The sequence below is a fragment of the Engystomops pustulosus genome, chromosome 2 (assembly GCF_040894005.1).
Source record: "Engystomops pustulosus chromosome 2, aEngPut4.maternal, whole genome shotgun sequence".
Lineage (NCBI taxonomy): Eukaryota > Metazoa > Chordata > Amphibia > Anura > Leptodactylidae > Engystomops > Engystomops pustulosus.
Window position 1 is genome coordinate 223,177,089 of NC_092412.1, and position 20,314 is coordinate 223,197,402.

The window sequence follows — 20,314 nt, forward strand, 5'->3', positions numbered from 1 at the left end:
TGTTTTTAACATCTTTTATTTTCTCATTGTAAACAAAGAGCTGCTATTTTCAGAGACTCCTCAGGGAAACCGCTCTTAATATCAATTTTCTGTTGAAAAAACCCTTTAAATCTATTTAATTAGAATATTTACATGTACAGCTTTAGGGCACATACAGATCATGGCTCCCATCTCTTAGAAGACAAGCGGACAAGGCATTAGAGAAGCGTTTTAGACATTGTGGGAAGATTATCACACACCGGCGCAGCCTGATGTATCTGTTGGTTGGGTGGTGCTGGCGTACAATTGCGCTATTTACCGGTAAATGTTTGGCTTGGGCGGTCGCTGGCTGTAGCAAGGGCACAGGCGGGTGGGGGGGATCAGAATGTCCCAAGTGGCCCTACCCCACTTGGCATGTCGGAGATGTGGACACAGTCGGGGACAAGAAAATGAAAATCATTTGTCAGAAGTCAGTAACATGAATGTATATACCCTTATACTGTATACCCTGAGACGATTCCTTATATTATATCACTATGGCTGTGTTCACATCTGATTTTTGGCCACATAGAAGGGAGTATTCCCCAATGTACGAGTGTATAACCTACAATGGCATAATTACACCAGGGACTATCAGTGTATGGAGGAAAAACTAAGAGGTTTCCAGCTTAATGTTATTATTGTGTAATGAGTTTTGGAATATACTATCTAGATCTCTGCTTGCTTTCATATAGGGTTCACTTGAAGTGTGACGTCACATGGATGGTTACAGGCAGTCATCAGAGTTGTCTTGTCAACTGTGTGCGGCATCACATGACCATTGACAGCAAGCAGTGATCTAGAAATCTGTGAGCAAGGGACCAAATTGGAAAACCATAACATTTGCCATAACTGAATCGGAAACCCCTTTAAGAGCAGTAGCCTGTGCTCTCCTTTGAAATATAAGATATAAAGGGCAAAGGCTAGTCCAGTCTATAGCAAAAGAACATGCCAGGTAGAAGCTGGGAACACAGGCACCTATAAACCTCTCACACATCCAAAGACAAGATGTGAACACAGACCAACTTATAAATCATTATAGATCAAAAGGTAAAAGGCATGCAATACTTGGTAGTCATATGCAGCAGCAATACACACATGCCTGCCTATCTAGGGGTATTTACACATAGTAATACAGTATATGAGATGCAGGCTCCCTGCATTATGTAGAACTACCCCCAGGTCTCATTTACATATATTAGGGACACATATTCCAGGCCGATTTAACCCAAATTTACAACATCATACTGTTCTAAATTTACTCCGCTAATCTTTTATGACGTTGCTTGAAAATCAAGAGCTCTTTCAACCATGGTCCGTCCTTGAATCATGGACCTGCTGCAGACCAACCAAAGTCCCAGGGATAGTACCCTCAGAGTCATAGTGGTATCTGAAACAAGGAGTCCCTGCTTCCCTGTTATGATTACAAGAAGTCCCTGCTTCCCTGCTGTATCATACACCACTATGATGCAGAGTCCCATCTTCTGAAATGCAGGGAGTCCATGAAAACTGACTGCAGGTCCATGATTCACAGACAGAACATAGTTGTCTGCATTAGCCCTGAAGATAAAGGGTAAAAGTCAGTTGCTGGTTCATAGAGCAAAATTCCTTCTTCATCCATGAACTACTTGGATCTGCACAACAGTTCTTGTGACCTTCCCCCGTCATCTTTTAAGCCCTTGACACCAAACTCCCACGTTTAAAAAGAAAAATCAGGTAAAAAAGAATTTAAAAAAACAACCAAGTACCCCTCCTTAGATTTCATATCAAAAAGGTGACACTGCCTATTGCCCCATTCTAGGTTCTTAGCAGTTCACAGGCTTCCATCAGCCTACATAATGTACAATATCCATCATACATCCAGGAAATAAATACAGCTCAGTGCTCTCCTCCCTAGAGGAATAGAATGGAAGACAAAGGAAATGTTACATTCAGTCCGTTTTGTTGGGCTCCTTCTTGCTCAGCCTGTATTCCTTGGCAATCTTTACCAGGGAGAGTAATATAGGAACAGCCATGGGTAGGAAAAGGGGGATATAAACTGCAAATTTCTGATCATCTGGAAAGTAGAGAAGATGAAGCAGCGAGGGGTCAAAGAAAGCTTTCTCTGAAGACGTGATGGCTTCTTTGCTTGCTTTGAAGGCGTTCTCCAACCTGCCGGCTTCCAATTCAGACAGTGCAATCTGTACAGAGGACACAGAGTTGTAGACCTGCAGAGAAGGACACTAGTTATAGTCACATCGCACCTCTATGTATATTATCATAGGCACATATAGGTTACAATGTGATAGGATAAAAGAAAACACTGGAGGTAACCATCCAAGTGCATTGTCAACCATTAGTCTATACATCTGCTGTCCATCAGAGATTTCTGATTTATAAAATATCAACAAACACTTTATGTTCTCTCCGTGTTTACGTGGGTTTCCTCCAAGTCCTCCGGTTTCCTCCCACACTCCAAAATATACTGGTAGGTTGATTAGATTGTGAGCCCCATGGGGAAAGGGGCCGATTTTGCAAGCTCTATGTAGCGCTATAGAATCTGTAGGCGCTATATAAAGAATTATTTTTTACAAGCATGTGACATGCATGCTAGCAGCTCTCCCGTCACTGGATTTATTTAGTAAAAATGGGGCTCCTGTTCTCGTGAACAGGGGAGGGGGGGGGGGGTGTCCACAAGTGGATTCCCACTGCTTTCATTCTTATTCCCTATCATGTGGAAACGTGGGACAGCCCCTTTAAGTAGAATCCATAAGGCATAGTAGTAGGTTATTGCAGCATCCGTGAGTAAAGGGAAAATTGGAAGTATAAAACATGAACCTTTCCGTTAGTTGATGTTAAAGTTTGGCAAAACTGAAGTCAAACCTAATGTGGCCTAGTAGCCCATCCAACTTAGATGGAGAGAATTCCTTTTGCCTATAATTAGTTTCCACATATCAGACACCCATTTCATATAAATGACCCCTGGGACATGTACCCATCTATAGATCATGGGGATCCACAGACTTCACCCAGGCTTCCAGTAACAGTCAACTTCATACTGGTTTTGTAATTCTCAACTACACTAAAAGTTATGAAAATTCTGTAGCTAAGCAAGTACAGATCCCAGGCAGCCGAACAAGACTATAAGGATGGAGTCAGGGGGCCGCTAGTGTAGAGATGAGTGTGGGTCCCATATTTGGTTATAGTACTTCAATCATCATCTATCCCCAAGAGGGAAATTTGTTCAGCAACGGTGTAAAAACTCCAGCAAGACCATTGATCTGCAAATATCAGCAATATTGTTACATTGTATGCCAAGAACAAAACTTTTTCTAAAACAAGGACAGGACTTACAATTACGAACCTGTCCGTGAGTTATAGCTCAGATCTATGAAAGATTTGGCAAACAGATGGCAAGTGCCAGCACACAGTGACTGAAGACTGGCAGGAAACACCAGTCTTTATAAATTCTCTTAGTGGATTGGACCACGGTCCTTTATGTATATCAACAGATTATGAAAAATATATTCACTTTGAAAAAGGAAGAAGACTAAATTAACTGGATACATTATTATATAACTACTGTACCTCCCTAGCGTCTGCGAGAAAGGATAATTTACTATAATTAAAACACAGGTTCAGCTTTGAACACCCTTTACACTTAAATGTGACCCTTTTTTAATAAAGGGGAATTTGTAAATCCCATAATTTCCATAAATAGAGTTTCTTATAACAGCATGTGTAATAGCCCATTAAGAGGCTCCTTTACTAAGCTCACATATACCTACCAAACCTGCTGGTTCAGGATCTATACACAGTATGTTGTATTCATGGATGTGTGCACTATAGGGTCAGCTAAAAATAATCCACAGTTTATTACAGGTTCCTGCATCGCTTCATTACTTCAATTTCGGGTTATACATGAGACTGGATGGTCACAGGAAGCACTTCATTCTATGAGTTTCTTTCATGGACCAAGGACGTCACTTCCATTCTCTGTGCTATCCTGGAAAACAGTCATTGAATGAAGTGGGTCCAATGACCTTCCTGGAACCCAGTGAGGTGCAGGTCCTAAAGGAGGAAATACCAGAACAATGCCAGAACTGCGAGTTACTGGAACTTTATTACATCATCAGTAGCCCTTTAGAGTCCAACAATAAGTTAACTAAGGTAGCAAACAAAATTTAGTTGGACCACTGCTTTCTTAGAGAAGGTAGAAATTAAACCTTCAGCAGAACCACAGGAACATACAAAAAAAAAAAAAAAAAAAAAAAAAAAGCAAAGCTTGGTTTTGAGGAATCTACAAAATCCCAGGGGAGATCTAGGATTCCATGACTTGGGCTGGGTTCACACTATATTTTGTGCCCTATGTTGTAGGACAAGTTGGGTGGATCCCAGACATGTCCTTTAAACGGATGGCCGGGATATATCCCATTGTTTGCATATACAGTGGGATACGAAAGGGAAGTACTGAGCCAAGAAATTATGTAAATCTAGCTAAACACATGTACATATACAATAATAAGAGAAGAAGAAAAATCATGCGCCATGCAGAAAAAAACAATCCATCTTAAATCCAAAATTACATGTTTATACACCATACAAGACAGTATAAAAACAATAAAATATGGGGGTTTAATCCCTTGTTGAAGTTTTTGGGGGTATAGGTTATAACCCCATTTTTATTGTTTTTATACTGTCTGGTCATGAAATCATGTAATTTTGGATTTAATAAAGTTGGATTGCTTTTTGCTACATGGCACATGTTTTTTTCTTCCCTATTATTATACAGTGGGATACGTTGCTTTTTCCCCTTGAATGCATCATGGGGCGTTACCCCAACCATGTTGCTGTCCTTATATGGAGAGTGACATCACCGGGTCCCCCCTCCAACAGAGCATTGTATGCGCTCAGCAAGGCAGCGCTCCTGGAAGCAATATCCGCTCCCCATAGGCTTCTACCACCCCTGCAGAGCACTTACGCCGCTGAGCAGGAGGAAGCAGGATGGAAATACAAAGCTTGATTCGATTACTGGTCAGACGGAGACAACATCTATGCCAGTACATTTCAATGGGTATGTTCAGCTTATATCTCAGGAGCTTTTTGCAACGTATACCAAAAACATAGTGTGAATCCACCCTAATCCTGAAGGGGTTAAAAGTGTATGCATTCAACCAAGTACACAGATATTATATAGTTGATACATCTGGATAACCTGATAAAGAATATACTTGAATGCAACTTCAAGTACAAACATAGTAACCAACTAAAAGCACTTGTGGACTTACTGTAGATCTATAAGGCACATAATGTCACTGACAGATAAAATACTGCTCAAAAGTCATAGAAACACATACAAAGTGGACATCTAGGTATATGGATGGGTAAGGCAAGTCTTAAGTGCATATGCTTAGAGAATACTACTATTGAGGCAAAAGTGATCCTGTTTTTGTGACCCCCGGTCCCTTAGACTCACCTCTGAGGCCACATTGTCATTTATCACTATGTTCCCAATCTGATCCAGAAGCTGAGCCAGAGAGGTCAATGTGGTGGTGACGGTGGCGATGTTTTCCACAGCTCTCGTCCACAGCAGTTTGTCCAGCTCCCAGTCCGTCAGTCCATCATTCCCCGGGTTTTCCATCTGATAGCTCTCAGACACATAAACCTTTGATATACCCAACAGCAGCCTGCAGACAAACATGGCAACAAGGAGAAAAGTTTTCACAATTGTTAGAAGAAAAGAGGAAACTTTTCCAGTATTTCCATATAAGATGATCCCTACCGCAATTGTGTCAAGAAAACCTCCATCACTTTCACCATATCAATATCAACGTGTACTGGGAACTTCAAGTCATTTGGATTTCCGTAATCCACATTATATACCTGGAAATAAAGTTATAGGTTATTAGGAGAGATTCCTAAACCTTCACAAGAAAAAGAGGTTTATAGCGTTAAAGGGGTTGTCAGGAATCACCTATAGAAACAAGAAAACACATTAACTTCTCGCTCTCTGGCGTTACAGTCTAGGGTGGAGTCTCCATAGCCCCCCAGCTTAGTGGGGACATCAAGCATCCTGCTACTACCTCAGGCTGCGGCCTGTGTAAGGCAGTAGTGGGTGCTACGGTCATGACATCTTTAGAGGCAACGGGAGGCTCTGAACTGGACTGGAGAGCAGGAGACAGGAAAAAAAAAAATAGCCCATTTTTACAGTACAAGGTGGAAATACTCAAAAAAGCACAACAACAACCCAATAAACACACACTGGAGTTTTGATCCAATACACCCACCTCCATGAAATAATATGGTTACACATACTGCAGATATTAAAAAAATACAGGGGCAATGACTGTTCTCCTGTGCCAAATCCTTCTCAATCTGCATGTTCTTGAGGATTACCTCCGATTTTCTCTCACACTTCAAAATTACATTGATGGCTGAACTATATCGTGAACTGCACTGTATGTTACAGACTGTAACACGCACTTTTTAGCACCAAATGGCTACACAGGATGCACAGACACTTCCAAATTAATTCTGATGGGTCTGATGAGGCAAAGGAATATCAGAAAAACCCTTGAAATCTATACTGTCTGACATACACTAACCAAAATCATATCCTGTGTATGTAGATTTCAATAGGTCTCAGATTTAGGTGACTTTGCCAAAATTGCAACAGTGTGTGGGATTGAGATAAAATGGAAACTTTGCATTTTTTGCATTCAGAGAACATTAATTAGGCAACAGATTGAACACCATTCCTATAACAAGCAACAACCTAATGTGGGATGCTGGCGGAACGCTCTATACCCAGTGTTCAGTTCTTAAAAAAAACTTGAAGACATTGTAAAGGGTCATCACCATGAGATCACAGCTAAAGCAATACATTGTCCAATTGCTTTGGCCTATAATCATACTGTGTGTACTGTACCGGTACTGTAATACCTAGCCCAGCCACTATACGATGTAGAGCAGTGTGCTTGATAGGGAGTGCAGAGGCCATAGAATTCTCTAGAGCAGTACAATCAGCATATTTTACGAAATCCAGACAACACTTGCTAAGAAAGTCACTGCTGACCAACACACAGCTCAGCTCTGGAGATGAAAATGGACTGCTGGACCTGGAAGTGAATATAATAGGATAGCAGGTAAGTGTCTTTGGTGGGACAAGCCATCTATGAATAGACTTACCATGATACCGCCCCAGCGGGGGCTATGAAAGGCATTAGAGGTCACCCTCTTCCCATCTTTATCATGGATGTACAGGGGAGAATGGAAATATTCAGGGACGTACAGCAAAAAGTTCAGCACCGGGTATAAAGAGGCTGCGCTCGAACCTAAAAACATAAGATAAAAGATTAAAAAAAAAAAAACACAAGACAATAAATCAAATATATGGTGAGAATATCTACGGTTATTTCCAAGCATTATGTTGATATATTGGAGGAGTATGTTCCTCTAGTAATGAGCAGCAAACTCCTAACACTTTGTTATTACTGTTAGAGCTCCCTATCCAAGGGCCAGCGATTCCTTAATAAGCTTGTCCTCCCTGTCCGCTAATGGGATGAGAAGTACAAATACATACTTTTATATACAAGTACAAATAATATATATTACGGTAGGTACATCAAATGTCACGAAAACTTATGGGTGCAGAGATTGTTAAAAAACTTCAATTACACCCCAACATAATAATAATGTAAAAATGCTAGAGACTTTTGCGATAATTTTGCAGAGGTGATAAGATTTTCTCTAACCGTCCAGGATTGGTGGCCAATGAATGCAGAATCTTCCTTGGGTCTGGCAAAACCCATCCATGATTTTGACAAACAGCACATGCTTAGTAGAACCCATAAAGCTCCAATACAAGATCAACCCTTATAAGACGCCCAGAGATTGATGGTCTATTCCAGGGGCGGGCAATTAATTTTCCCATGGGGCCACATGAGAAATTGCAATGATTTTAAAGGGCCAGGCGAATATACTAGTTCTACCCAATACCTAATGCCCCCTCCCATCAAGCCTCCATTCATAATGTCCCCTCCATTTATAATACCCACCTCTCATTAAGCCCCAATTCAGAATACCCCCCTCTCATCAAGCCCCTATTCATAATACCCCCTCTCATTAAGCCCCCATTCATAATACCCCCTCTCATTAAGCCCCCATTCATAATACCCCCTCTCATTAAGCCCCCATTCATAATACCCCCTCTCATTAAGCCCCCATTCATAATACCCCCTCTCATTAAGCCCCCATACATAATACCCCCTCTCATCAAGCCCCTATTCATAATACCCCCTCTCATTAAGCCCCCATTCATAATACCCCCTCTCATTAAGCCCCATTTCATAATACCCCCCTCTCATTAAGCCCCCATTCATAATACCCCCTCTCATTAAGCCCCCATTCATAATACCCCCTCTCATTAAGCCCCCATTCATAATACCCCCTCTCATTAAGCCCCCATTCATAATACCCCCTCTCATTAAGCCCCCATTCATAATACCCCCTCTCATTAAGCCCCCATACATAATACCCACCTCTCATTAATCCCCCATTCATAATACCCCTCTCATTAAGCCCCCATTCATAATACCCACCTCTCATTAAGCCCCCATTCATAATACCCCCCTCTCATTAAGCCCACATTCATAATACCCCCCTCTCATTAAGCCCACATTCATAATACCCCCCTCTCATTAAGCCCCCATTCATAATACCCCCCTCTCATTAAGCCCCCATTCATAATACCCCCTCTCATTAAGCCCCCATTCATAATACCCCCCTCTGATTAAGCCCCCATTCATAATACCCCCTCTCATTAAGCCCCCATACATAATACCCCCCCTTCATAATACCCACCTCTCATTAAGCCCCCATTCATAATACCCCCCTCTCATTAAGCCCCCATTTATAATACCCCCTCTCATTAAGCCCCCATTCATAATACCCCCTCTCATTAAGCCCCCATTCATAATACCCCCTCTCATTAAGCCCCCATACATAATACCCCCTCTCATTAAGCCCCCATTCATAATACCCCCTCTCATTAAGCCCCCATACATAATACCCACCTCTCATTAAGCCCCCATTCATAATACCCCTCTCATTAAGCCCCCATTCATAATACCCCTCTCATTAAGCCCCCATTCATAATACCCACCTCTCATTAAGCCCCCATTCATAATACCCCCCTCTCATTAAGCCCCCATTCATAATACCCCCTCTGATTAAGCCCCCATTCATAATACCCCCCTCTGATTAAGCCCCCATTCATAATACCCCCCTCTCATTAAGCCCACATTCATAATACCCCCCTCTCATTAAGCCCCCATTCATAATACCCCCCTCTCATTAAGCCCCCATTCATAATACCCCCTCTCATTAAGCCCCCATTCATAATACCCCCTCTCATTAAGCCCCCATTCATAATACCCCCTCTCATTAAGCCCCCATTCATAATACCCCCTCTCATTAAGCCCCCATTCATAATACCCCCCTCTCATTAAGCCCCCATTCATAATACCCCCCTCTCATTAAGCCCCCATTCATAATACCCCCTCTCATTAAGCCCCCATTCATAATACCCCCCTCTCATTAAGCCCCCATTCATAATACCCCCTCTCATTAAGCCCCCATACATAATACCCCCCATTCATAATACCCACCTCTCATTAAGCCCCCATTCATAATACCCCCCTCTGATTAAGCCCCCATTCATAATACCCCCTCTCATTAAGCCCCCATTTATAATACCCCCTCTCATTAAGCCCCCATACATAATACCCACCTCTCATTAAGCCCCCATTCATAATACCCCCCTCTGATTAAGCCCCCATTCATAATACCCCCCTCTGATTAAGCCCCCATTCATAATACCCCCTCTCATTAAGTCCCCATTTATAATACCCCCTCTCATTAAGCCCCCATACATAATACCCCCCATTCATAATACCCACCTCTCATTAAGCCCCCATTCATAATACCCCCTCTCATTAAGCCCCCATTCATAATACCCCCCTCTCATTAAGCCCCCATTCATAATACCCCCTTTCATTAAGCCCCCATTCATAATACCCCCTCTCATTAAGCCCCCATTCATAATACCCCCCTTTCATTAAGCCCATCCTTAATGCCCCCCTCTCATTAAGCCCCCATCCATAATGCCCTCCTTATTACTCCCTGCTGTGTCAGTGACAGCCGCGGGCCCCACTCTCCCTGCAGGACTGGTCACGGTCACGTACCCATGATGCCTCAGCATTCAAGTGTAAGGGTGGTTAGTCAGACAGGGAAGTTCTCGCCCAGGTCTGGTCTATCCTAAGAAGAGACCATGAATAAAAACCCCAGCTCTGAATCAAACCACTTAGATACAATGGTTGCCATTAATGTGGCACCCCAGACGTTGGCTGGTCATTGCAGCAGAATGTCTCCCATCTCCTGTGTCGCGCTTGCACCATATAGTGCTCTTCACTATTTTTATATCTCTTACTTATATACAGCCAGTCCTTTACAGATCACTCACTGCCCACTCAATAGACCCACATTCTAGCATCGGTTTAGTACATATACCCCGGTCTGTACCAAGGTGGTTACATTAGGAATAAGCTCTTACCAAGCCTTGCCTCCACTGGATTAATGACATGAGGTAGGTTGTGGGCATTCAGTATGTAGCTTGAAGTTTCCTTCACAAAACGAGGATTGACACCCAAGATAGCGTAATACAATATCTGCAACATTAGAAAATATCTGCAATTCATATCCCTTCAGAAATTCTGACCCTTTGTAATACTGAGCAAAAATCAGGCTTTTACCAATAGAAGGAAACAGGAAGATTTGAAGATTTCTTTAGGATAGAATTATAAACCCATAAAGCCACTATTAAGATTCTATATCAAACAGAATAAGTTGTAATGCAATTTGTAGCAATTTAAAGGTTTCTTTCAAAATTAGAATCCCTTATTTTATGGAAGTGGGCTTGGAATTAAACTGATCTCCACAGGTCCGGATCATTACAGCCCTGACAATCAGTTGGGAAAGACAAGGCGGCCACATATACCTATCCGTGCCAGGGGAAAGGGAACGTTCCATGAAAGCCATTAAAATACATGGCAAATTATGCGATACGGACATGGGCTGCACCAACCAATGAAGTTGTTGTCTTCTCAGCATTTGGCACTCATATGGCATAGGTGTTGCTTTGATAAAACACCACCCATTATGGTGGTGACCCGTCAGGCACAAACAGGCTTGGACTGGACCACAGGTGAACAAGTGAATCTACCGATGGGCTCCCAGTCCAATATGTCATACATAAATTATTCAGCATATATTATGTCAACCAAACTATAACAATATGGGCTCCTAGGACCATAACTGTCCAAGACAAGGGCTAGAAGGAAAGCTATGTGTCCACCATTTTAGGAATTTGTGAATGGAGGTCAGTTAATATATAGTTTAGTGTATAGTGATGGGCCCCATTAAAAGAATTTCCTGGAGTCACACACTGGACATAAGATACTTACCTGGGAATCAACAGAGAAGTTAGCGACCGGCTGCAGCTTATCCAGGAATGGCTGGATATACTGCTCCGAGGCAGAGCTGATACTCCAATTAAGATCATGAGATTTTGGGTCTGGATTTAGTAAAGTAAATGTGATCTCATAGCCTGGAACACAACAAGCACACGTGTCCTTTAGGTGATATATCCAGTAAGCGAGTTAATACTACAGTATATATACAAAGCTTTGAATATGTGTGTTGGTACCTAGACTGGACTTGAACGCTCTCCTGCTGTTCTCAAAGTCATCTTTATTGAATCTGTCTGTGGAGATTTTGTCAGACAAGGCAGCGGTGATGGCCTCCTCTGTAAATGACATGGTCTGAATGACACGCTCCAGTTTACTGTACAAGGTATTCCGGATTTCTTCAGTGCCAAGTGATGGATCCAAAGTCAGCTTTATTAATGATCTTCGATGTTTGCCAATGTAGACACTGACCCCCTTAGAAATAGAAAAGCAAAAAGCTTATGCGCTAGCCCAAAACAATCAAGGTTCATTGAGACATTTGAGAAATCACGTAGGGGCCATTTACAAACTGAGATTAGCAGACAACAAGAATATCAGACACTTATCAAGACAAGTTATGATCTGATCCAAGCAATTCAAACAGCTCTTACACCGAAAATATCAGAGCAGCGGCAATGATCATTCTTACAATAGGGCATTACAGTGGTGTTCACATTTCAGCAAATTAAGGCTATTGTTTGTATAATGAAATGTTATACAATTTTCCAAAAAAAACCTTCTGTATCAATTCCTCGTGGTTTTCTAGATCTCTGCTTGCTGTCACTCTATAGGAAGCTTCATTGTTTACTTCCAGTGGATACAAATCTGACCGTAGCCACACAGCGTTATATCACACAGCTCTGATTGTTCTCTATGATACTAAGAAGCCGTGCACCTGTGTGACCATGGTGCAATTCCTATCCACTGGAGGTAAACAATGAAGCTTCCTATAGAAGGACAGCAAGCAGAGATCTAGAAAACAGAGAGGAATTGATACAGAAAGTATATTGGAATATTGTATAATTTTTCATCATAAAAAACATTAGTTTCTCGAAATGGGAATTCCCCTTTAATATCAGGGCAAAGGAGGTCCGACTTTTATCACCTTCACCAACAAGCTGAACGAAGAGTTCAGACGTGTCTATGTCATGAACTCTTCTTACCTCAGTCCGTCTGTCCATACATCATCAACTTATCCACAGTGCTGATTTTGCAGCTTCAATCCATTCACCTGAGTCTGATAAAGCTGCTATAACCTTTGTTGGCGAGCAGACCCATATACTACTACTGCCCCTTAAATATCTGTTCAATCAGGATGCTAAATGACCATGTTAATGCCCAGGACTGTGTTCTGGCTAGGAAAGCTACATTTATTTCTATGGGCTCACACTGTGGCGGTTTCCCCTTGTATGATACGACTGCACGAGCTACAAGTTATAGAGAAAGTCCTATCCCTACCTTTTTTTTGCAGCTTGGGCAATCTTTTCTGCTGAGTGGACCTCACATGCCGATGACACATGAGCCAAACAATGGACCACTGGGCCAATTGTGTAGTCACAGAGTGCAATGTATCTTATATTGATGGTCTATGAGAAGGACAGGCCATCATCCTTCTGTACCTAATGTCAACCTTATAGTATTGTAATTTGTTGTTAAGTGCAGAATTGGCTATGTAAATCTTGGAAAAATCAACCATGATCATACTTCCACACCCTTGGCACCCTTGTAAAACTAGAAGCCACTGCAGCCTTTGCTTCATAACCATGAACAGTGCACACAATAAACATGTAGGAGATTACCCGGTTCCTCTTTTAGTGACAAAAATAACTCAAAAGACGTTCTGTCTGTTAATGATCATGTGATACTGTGCTGAGGCATCATGGGATTGACTGATCACTGTGCTCCTGTGATACAATGACAGCTGGAAACAATGTAATGCTTCAGCTTCTCTTAATATTCTCTGTATATTAAAAACAGTAGTGTAAATCCTACAATCACTTTATTGGGTGAAAACATGTCCAATACAATACAAAGCTGTACCATATGTGTCATTGTTACCTTTGGAAAAAGCGGTGAAGTCTCTGGGATAATAAACAGTGACAGAGATCCCTGGATTCCCCTTATTTGCTGTTGGAGAGCTTCATCTGCTTCTGTAAGACAAGATGGAAACAACTTTCTTATTCACCGGAGAATAAAGCTTTGTATCAATTCATACTTGCGAAATATCAGCAAAACATAAAAACACAAGCAAGAGGGCACAGCGATACCAAGCACCTTAACAATACTGGGAACTTCCTACATGTTGCAATGAGCTTTGTCCTTCAGCATTTCAATAAAGCTGCAAATAGACCAGTTCACATCAATATATAAATGTGATGCCCTCTAGTGTTAGCTAAAGAAAATGACAAGTGCAGCCCTAATGCTGAGCTCACACCAGAATGACCAGGCGACGGTAGCTGATGGGAGTTCAAGTTCACAATTTTTTTTTACTATGCATTATGTAAATAAATGTTATTTAATATATGGTTAATTCTTAAGAATCAGGAATAATTCTAGAACTAATCCATATAGGACAACAATACAGTTTTCCTTACTTTTAAAATGGGTATACTAAGTTTGCAGGTAATCCCCTATCCACAGGATCGGGAATAACAAGCTTATGGGGTGATGGTCTGATTACTGGGACCCACAGTGATCATGAGAGGACCCACAGCAATCCCAAAAACGGGGGAATCGTTTTCACCAGTGGCTGATGCTGCAGGTAGATTATGTGTCCTGTCTCTCCATTGAATACAGGCGGTCCCCTACTTAAGACCCTGACTTACAGACGACCCCTAGTTGTAAACAGACCTCCGGATGTTGGTAATTCACTGTACTTTAGCCTAAGGCTACAAAGATCAGCTGTAACAGTTATCACAGGTGTCTGTAATTGAGTTGTATTATTAATCCTGTTTCTTCTGACAATTCAACTTTTTAAAAATCCAATTGTCACAGAGACCAGGGTTACAATTATTAAAAATATACAGTTACGACTTACATACAAATTCAACTTAAGAACAATCCTGCAGAACCTATCCTGTACGTAACCTGGGGCGTGTCTGTAGTATAGAAGTGTCAGAAATTGTAGAGCCCAATGTCTGGGACATACCTGAACTGCCCAACACTCTCATACCAGGTATCATATCCACCAAACTTTCCAAGTGCCTACAACAGCCCAGTTCATGACCCGACCCCAATTCCTCAACCATTGTCATTGTAATACACTGTTTAATTTCTACACAATACTTTTTTGTGTTATTACTCTATTCTAATACATTTTAAAAACTATTGTTCAACAGCAAAAATAATAGAGCCATTACAAACCGGCCAAGGATGGCAATGACAAAAGATCATCCTCCTCAAAGGTCGTCCTTCTAAACCTGAACTCATAGCGACTATTAAAAGTTGTGTGAGCTGCAAGGAAAGCACATGACATAGGAATAAGATTATACTTATAATTCAACAAATAAAAACAAAAAGTTGATGCCCAACTTTGACTAAAATGATATGTATGCCTATGCAGTTATGTCTCATTCATCATTCAATTCTAAATTTCAATCAAACAGAGAACCTTTGATAGGCAGAGCATAAGTTTCAATATTACAGTAGGATAACAGAAACTAAATCATAATATAAAAATAAAATGGTCATGTAATTTGCAACTTTCTTTAATTACTTTGGCTCCCTTATAATATGATTTACAATTTATAATATCAGCTAAATTCCATCAGAACATGGAGAACTGCAAATTGCAAACAGACAGCTGCAAGAGAATGCGGTTACAAGTCACATAATGACTCAAAACAGTTAATCCTCATGTATCCTATCGATTTCTGGGTACATATTAAAGGAAACCTACCACCACGGATCTACCTACAAAAGGTAGATCGGGTGGTAGGTGGATGTATGGGACGTGAGGATAGCCCTTTTAAGAGCTAATCCTCACGTCCCCGCAATTTTTTAATAGCTTTTATTTGCCTAATATGTATATTTTCTAAAGAGACTACTGGGGCGTGGAGTAGCCGGAGCTGAGGCTACACGGCGTGGCTACTCCACACCCCAGTAGCCTCTTTAGAAAATTTACATATTAGGCAAATAACAGTTATTAAAAAATTGCGGGGATGTGAGAAGTAGCCATTAAAAGGGCTATCCTTACGTCCCATAGATCCACCTACAGCCTGACCCACCTTTTGTAGGTAGATCCGTGGTGGTACGTTCCCTTTATATGGGGGCTCCGTTAACCCTCTGCTAAATTACAAGCCACAGACACAAATACGTTCATCCTTAGCCTCATCTTACTGATGTCTGAACTGAGACCCCATAGATCACATATTCATAACTTATATTAAAGGGGTTTTCCCACAAAGCAAGATAGGCCCTATGCACGGATCACGAGAACAGGGGTCCGATGTACCCCTGCTGCACCCTTTGCAGCACCACTGAGATAACCAGAGCAGCCGGTTGCACGTGCAGACTGGCCCATTAATTTCTATGGAGGTGATGGAGATTGCCAAGTACCGTACAATCTCCATCAGCTCCATTGAGATGAAAGAGAAAATATGCAAAGTTTTCCAGGATGGGATAAGATAAACCAAGGGATCTGCCTTACGAGGTAGCCAAAAGAGGCATGGTTTTCCTTATCCCATCCTGGAAAACTTTTCATATTTTCTCAGTATTCCCCTAGCAGAGCATCCATGGCTATAAGACTCCACACACCTACACGGTGGCCGTAATTGACAGTATCTGCAAGGAGAACTCTTACTTCCCAACCCTAGAGATGAATGGGACAGTCCGGCCATCTGCAATGGTGCTATGAGGAGTGTGACAGAGGGTGTATCAGACCCCTGTTCTAGTGATCAGTGGAGGTACCATCACTGCAATGACCGCCGATCAGCAGGTTGGGCCCTATCCACTAACTCACTTCATGGGAAACCTCTTTCAGCATAGCCCATCAATAAAAATTTGCTTGTGAAGAGAAACAAGTCTGTAATTTAGTCCAGTGGTAAAGATACTCACTGTTTAGCACAGTCTCCTTCTGCTGTACATCTGATGCTGGGATCCTTCGTTGTTGTTCTGCTGATAATGTTCCTTTAGAAAACACAACTTCTATGGGGACAGTGAGCTGGAGCTGAGAAACGTGCAAGAAGAATATGTGAGAACGGCAAGACATATTGTGACTATTGTAACTACATAACCTTGGACATTAGTAAGGTCCAGGTGACCCTTTACTGCTATTACACCCGGACTCTGTCCTGCAGATCCATAATACTGACAAGAAAGGTATCCCCATGATAAAACTTGTAAGAAGATCCTCAATATCCACTACTTAGGCCGACAAGGATGCCCCTATAGGGCTTGTTGACATCACAACCTGCAACCGGTCTCACTGTACAGGCACAAAACAGGACATGTCGGCCATTACTACCCCTTTGTCACCACAATAGATGTAAGTGCTGGACACTGTCTCCTCCTGATGCTGCTACCTTATTCAGTCTGGTGGGGGGGGGCATCCTCTACCTAAATCTGGTGACATAAATGGAGGTATAAGCAGTAATGAAGTCTCCATTGAGGAACATCAGCTGCTCTGAAATTACAATGATAGGCACAAGTTTTTGGGAAGACTCTGCACTGTACTATTCTTGTGACAACCCTTTCAAAGGACCATTTTTTGTACCATTTTACACTGCATATAGAGGCACATGGCACCCACTGGGTCGAGTAGTTAATCAGTAAACCTTACAATGACAGACAATTCCTAATGGCCTATTTTACTGACAAGCGCTGTGTCCACCATAACCACGGTCATTAGAGAGAAGGAGAGGTGGAACAATATTGTGGTGGCCACGCTGCTGTAATAAAGTACTCATCCCAAGAAGAGGTTTTCTGACTAAGGCTACATTCATAAGAACATGTGCCCACCGTACCGTAGCATGATGGGCACACATTGGCACCCGGGAGAGGAGGAGGGGGTGAGCGCCGCTCACCCCCACCCCTCTCCATAGCCATGTATGGCGCACAGCATCGTATTATGTGAAAAGATAGGACATGTCCTATTTTTCTCCCTGCTACGGTACGGCGCTGTGAGCCCATTGCCGTCTCTGGGTGCCGTTTATACGTCGGCTGTATATACGTCCCCCATACGGTCATGTGAATGTAGCCCAACATACATATTTTTTTTTACATCTACCATATACAGGCCCTCGGTCCTAATAGCAGCAGCTGCTCAGAACAATTGCTGGCCTTAGTGACATCTTCTCGTCACATTCTTTTCCCGTTCTTCTCCATCCAATCACTAACCTAATCAGAGATCTACAAATAAATGGCACAAGATGGATAGTGCGGGCTGTAGCGGTGGCCTTAAACCCCAACTAAACCCTCTGAGGAGCTGCTCACTAAAGTGAGTAACTCCCTAGCCCTACCTCAGATCTAGAAGTGTTAAACTGCTAGCTTTATCGGAACATCTGATCTTAATCGCTATCTATCGCTAGCTTTATCGGAACATACCAATAAAGCTAACAAAAACTACTACTACATAGTGCTGCAAACAACGGACCAAGCTTACAGCGGTCCAGCGTATTCACCATATGCTGCTGGTGAATGCAAGGCTTCATGCGGCAGCCACTGGCTCCTCAGACCACCCCCTCATGAATACGCTGGACCTGTGTGAGGCTGGTGCCACACGCACCGCTTTGCCGCGGCCCGATCACATCAGCGCTTCTATGGAAACGCCTGCGATCGGGAACAAGCCGCCAGCGTTTTGCGTTAATTTAATGCAAAACACCGGCGGCTTGTTCCCGATGCAGTGTCTACTACAGGGGTCCCCAAACTTTTTACATAGGGGGCCGATCACTGTCCCTCTCAGACCGTTGGAGGGCCGGACTGAAGTTTAAAAATAAAAAAAATATTAATTAATTAATTATTTCCTATACTGCCCCTGATAATTAATTATTTCCTATGCTGCCCCTCATAATTAATTATTTCCTATACTGCCCCTCATAATTAATTATTTCCTATGCTGCCCCTCATAATTAATTATTTCCTATACTGCCCCTGATAATTAATTATTTCCTATGCTGCCCCTCATAATTAATTATTTCCTATACTGCCCCTCATAATTAATTATTTCCTACGCTGCCCCTCATAATTAATTATTTCCTATACTGCCCCTCATAATTAATTATTTCCTATGCTGCCCTCATAATTAATTATTTCCTATGCTGCCCCTCATAATTAATTATTTCCTATACTGCCCCTCATAATTAATTATTTCCTATGCTGCCCCTCATAATTAATTATTTCCTATACTGCCCCTCATAATTAATTATTTCCTATGCTGCCCCTCATAATTAATTATTTCCTATGCTGCCCCTCATAATTAATTATTTCCTATGCTGCCCCTCATAATTTATTATTTCCTATGCTGCCCCTTATAATTTATTATTTCCTATGCTGCCCCTTATAATTTATTATTTCCTATGCTACCCCTTATGAGGAAATAATTAATTATGAGGGTCAGAATAGGAAATAATTAATTATGAGGAGCAGGATAGGAAATAATTAATTATGAGGGGCAGCATAGGAAATAATTAATTATTCCCTATGCTGCCCCCTCATAATTAATTATTTCCTATCCTGCTCCTCATAACTATTCCCTATGCTGCCCCTCCATTATTATTTTCTATAATTGCCCCATAATCCATAATTTCATATATTAGGGCAGCCACAATGTTTCTACTGCTGTTTTAAAAAAAATAATAAAAGCCCTGTACTTACCTCTGGCTCCTGCATCTTCTTTCTTCGGGCTGCTGCCGGACAGGAAGCGGTGCGCGGCCGCGTGATGACGTAATCACGCGGCCGCGCATCCAGGTTCAAGGAGCGATGTGCGCCGGGGTTGTCTTCCGGCCACATCGCTCCACCTGCAGTAATAGTGCTCGAGCGGCCGTTTCCGGCCGCATCGAGCACTATTCAGTGACGGGCAGGAGCTTCCTGTCCGGATGGACGGAGGCCCCTGCCTGACTGCCGTACTGGAGCGCCAGCCCGGGGGCCCCGAAATAACAAATCCGGATCCCGGGGCTCGGCGCTGGATGGGACGGGGGCCGGATAGAAACGGTCCGCGGGCCGCAAGTGGCCCGCGGGCCGTAGTTTGGGGACCCCTGGTCTACTAGCTTTATTTGTAGGTTCCAATAAAACTAACAGTGTAACACTGCTACATCTGGAGTAGTGCTAGGGAGTAAGTGCCCCTGGTTTATCATGCTTGGCTTTGATGCTAGATTTCCTATAAATATCTTATCTCTGGGTATATGTGTAATGGCTGGACATTGAGCACCGTGTACATTGGCTGCAGTACATGTAGAGCTAGGAGGACATGTCTGATCCTCCGTGCTGCGCTCACCCTGAGCAGGCCCAGCTGGCTGATGTCGGAGTAGGGCAGGGCGGCTCGGTACGTCTCGGTTGTCTTCCACCATAGCGGCAGGCCGACCAGCGCGGCGATCAGGGCTATGGCCAGCGCGGCTCTCTTCCCGCGGGAGGCCTCTGTGGAGGAGGAGAACAGACATCCACATTACACGCCATTCACAATGCGATCCGCCATCTAATACAGCGATCATTCACCTAACACCGCCGCCGCTGTCATGGGAGCCGCCATGATTGTGTCTGCTTGTCAAACCCTGGCGCAGCAGCCAATCAGGAGCGACTAGTGATCAAACCATTTAGCA

At 42.6% G+C, this 20,314-nt stretch overlaps 1 protein-coding gene across 2 annotated transcripts; it reads right to left on the reverse strand.

The window, feature by feature from the left end:
• Positions 1-20,314, reverse strand: PIGS (phosphatidylinositol glycan anchor biosynthesis class S). Of its 2 annotated transcripts, XM_072138251.1 has the most exons (12): positions 20,211-20,314; positions 19,993-20,132; positions 16,617-16,728; positions 14,925-15,014; positions 13,620-13,711; positions 11,762-11,996; positions 11,520-11,662; positions 10,610-10,724; positions 7,186-7,331; positions 5,780-5,880; positions 5,474-5,684; positions 1-2,225 (listed from the first exon to the last, which is right to left on the reverse strand). In XM_072138251.1, exons 1-12 carry the CDS (start codon positions 20,242-20,244, stop codon positions 1,950-1,952), a joined length of 1,695 nt encoding a protein of 564 aa, XP_071994352.1. In that variant the 5' UTR covers positions 20,245-20,314; the 3' UTR covers positions 1-1,949. The 2 variants fall into 2 exon arrangements, with proteins under 2 accessions (XP_071994352.1, XP_071994353.1); XM_072138252.1 differs by lacking the exons at positions 19,993-20,132; positions 20,211-20,314 and adding an exon at positions 19,374-19,751.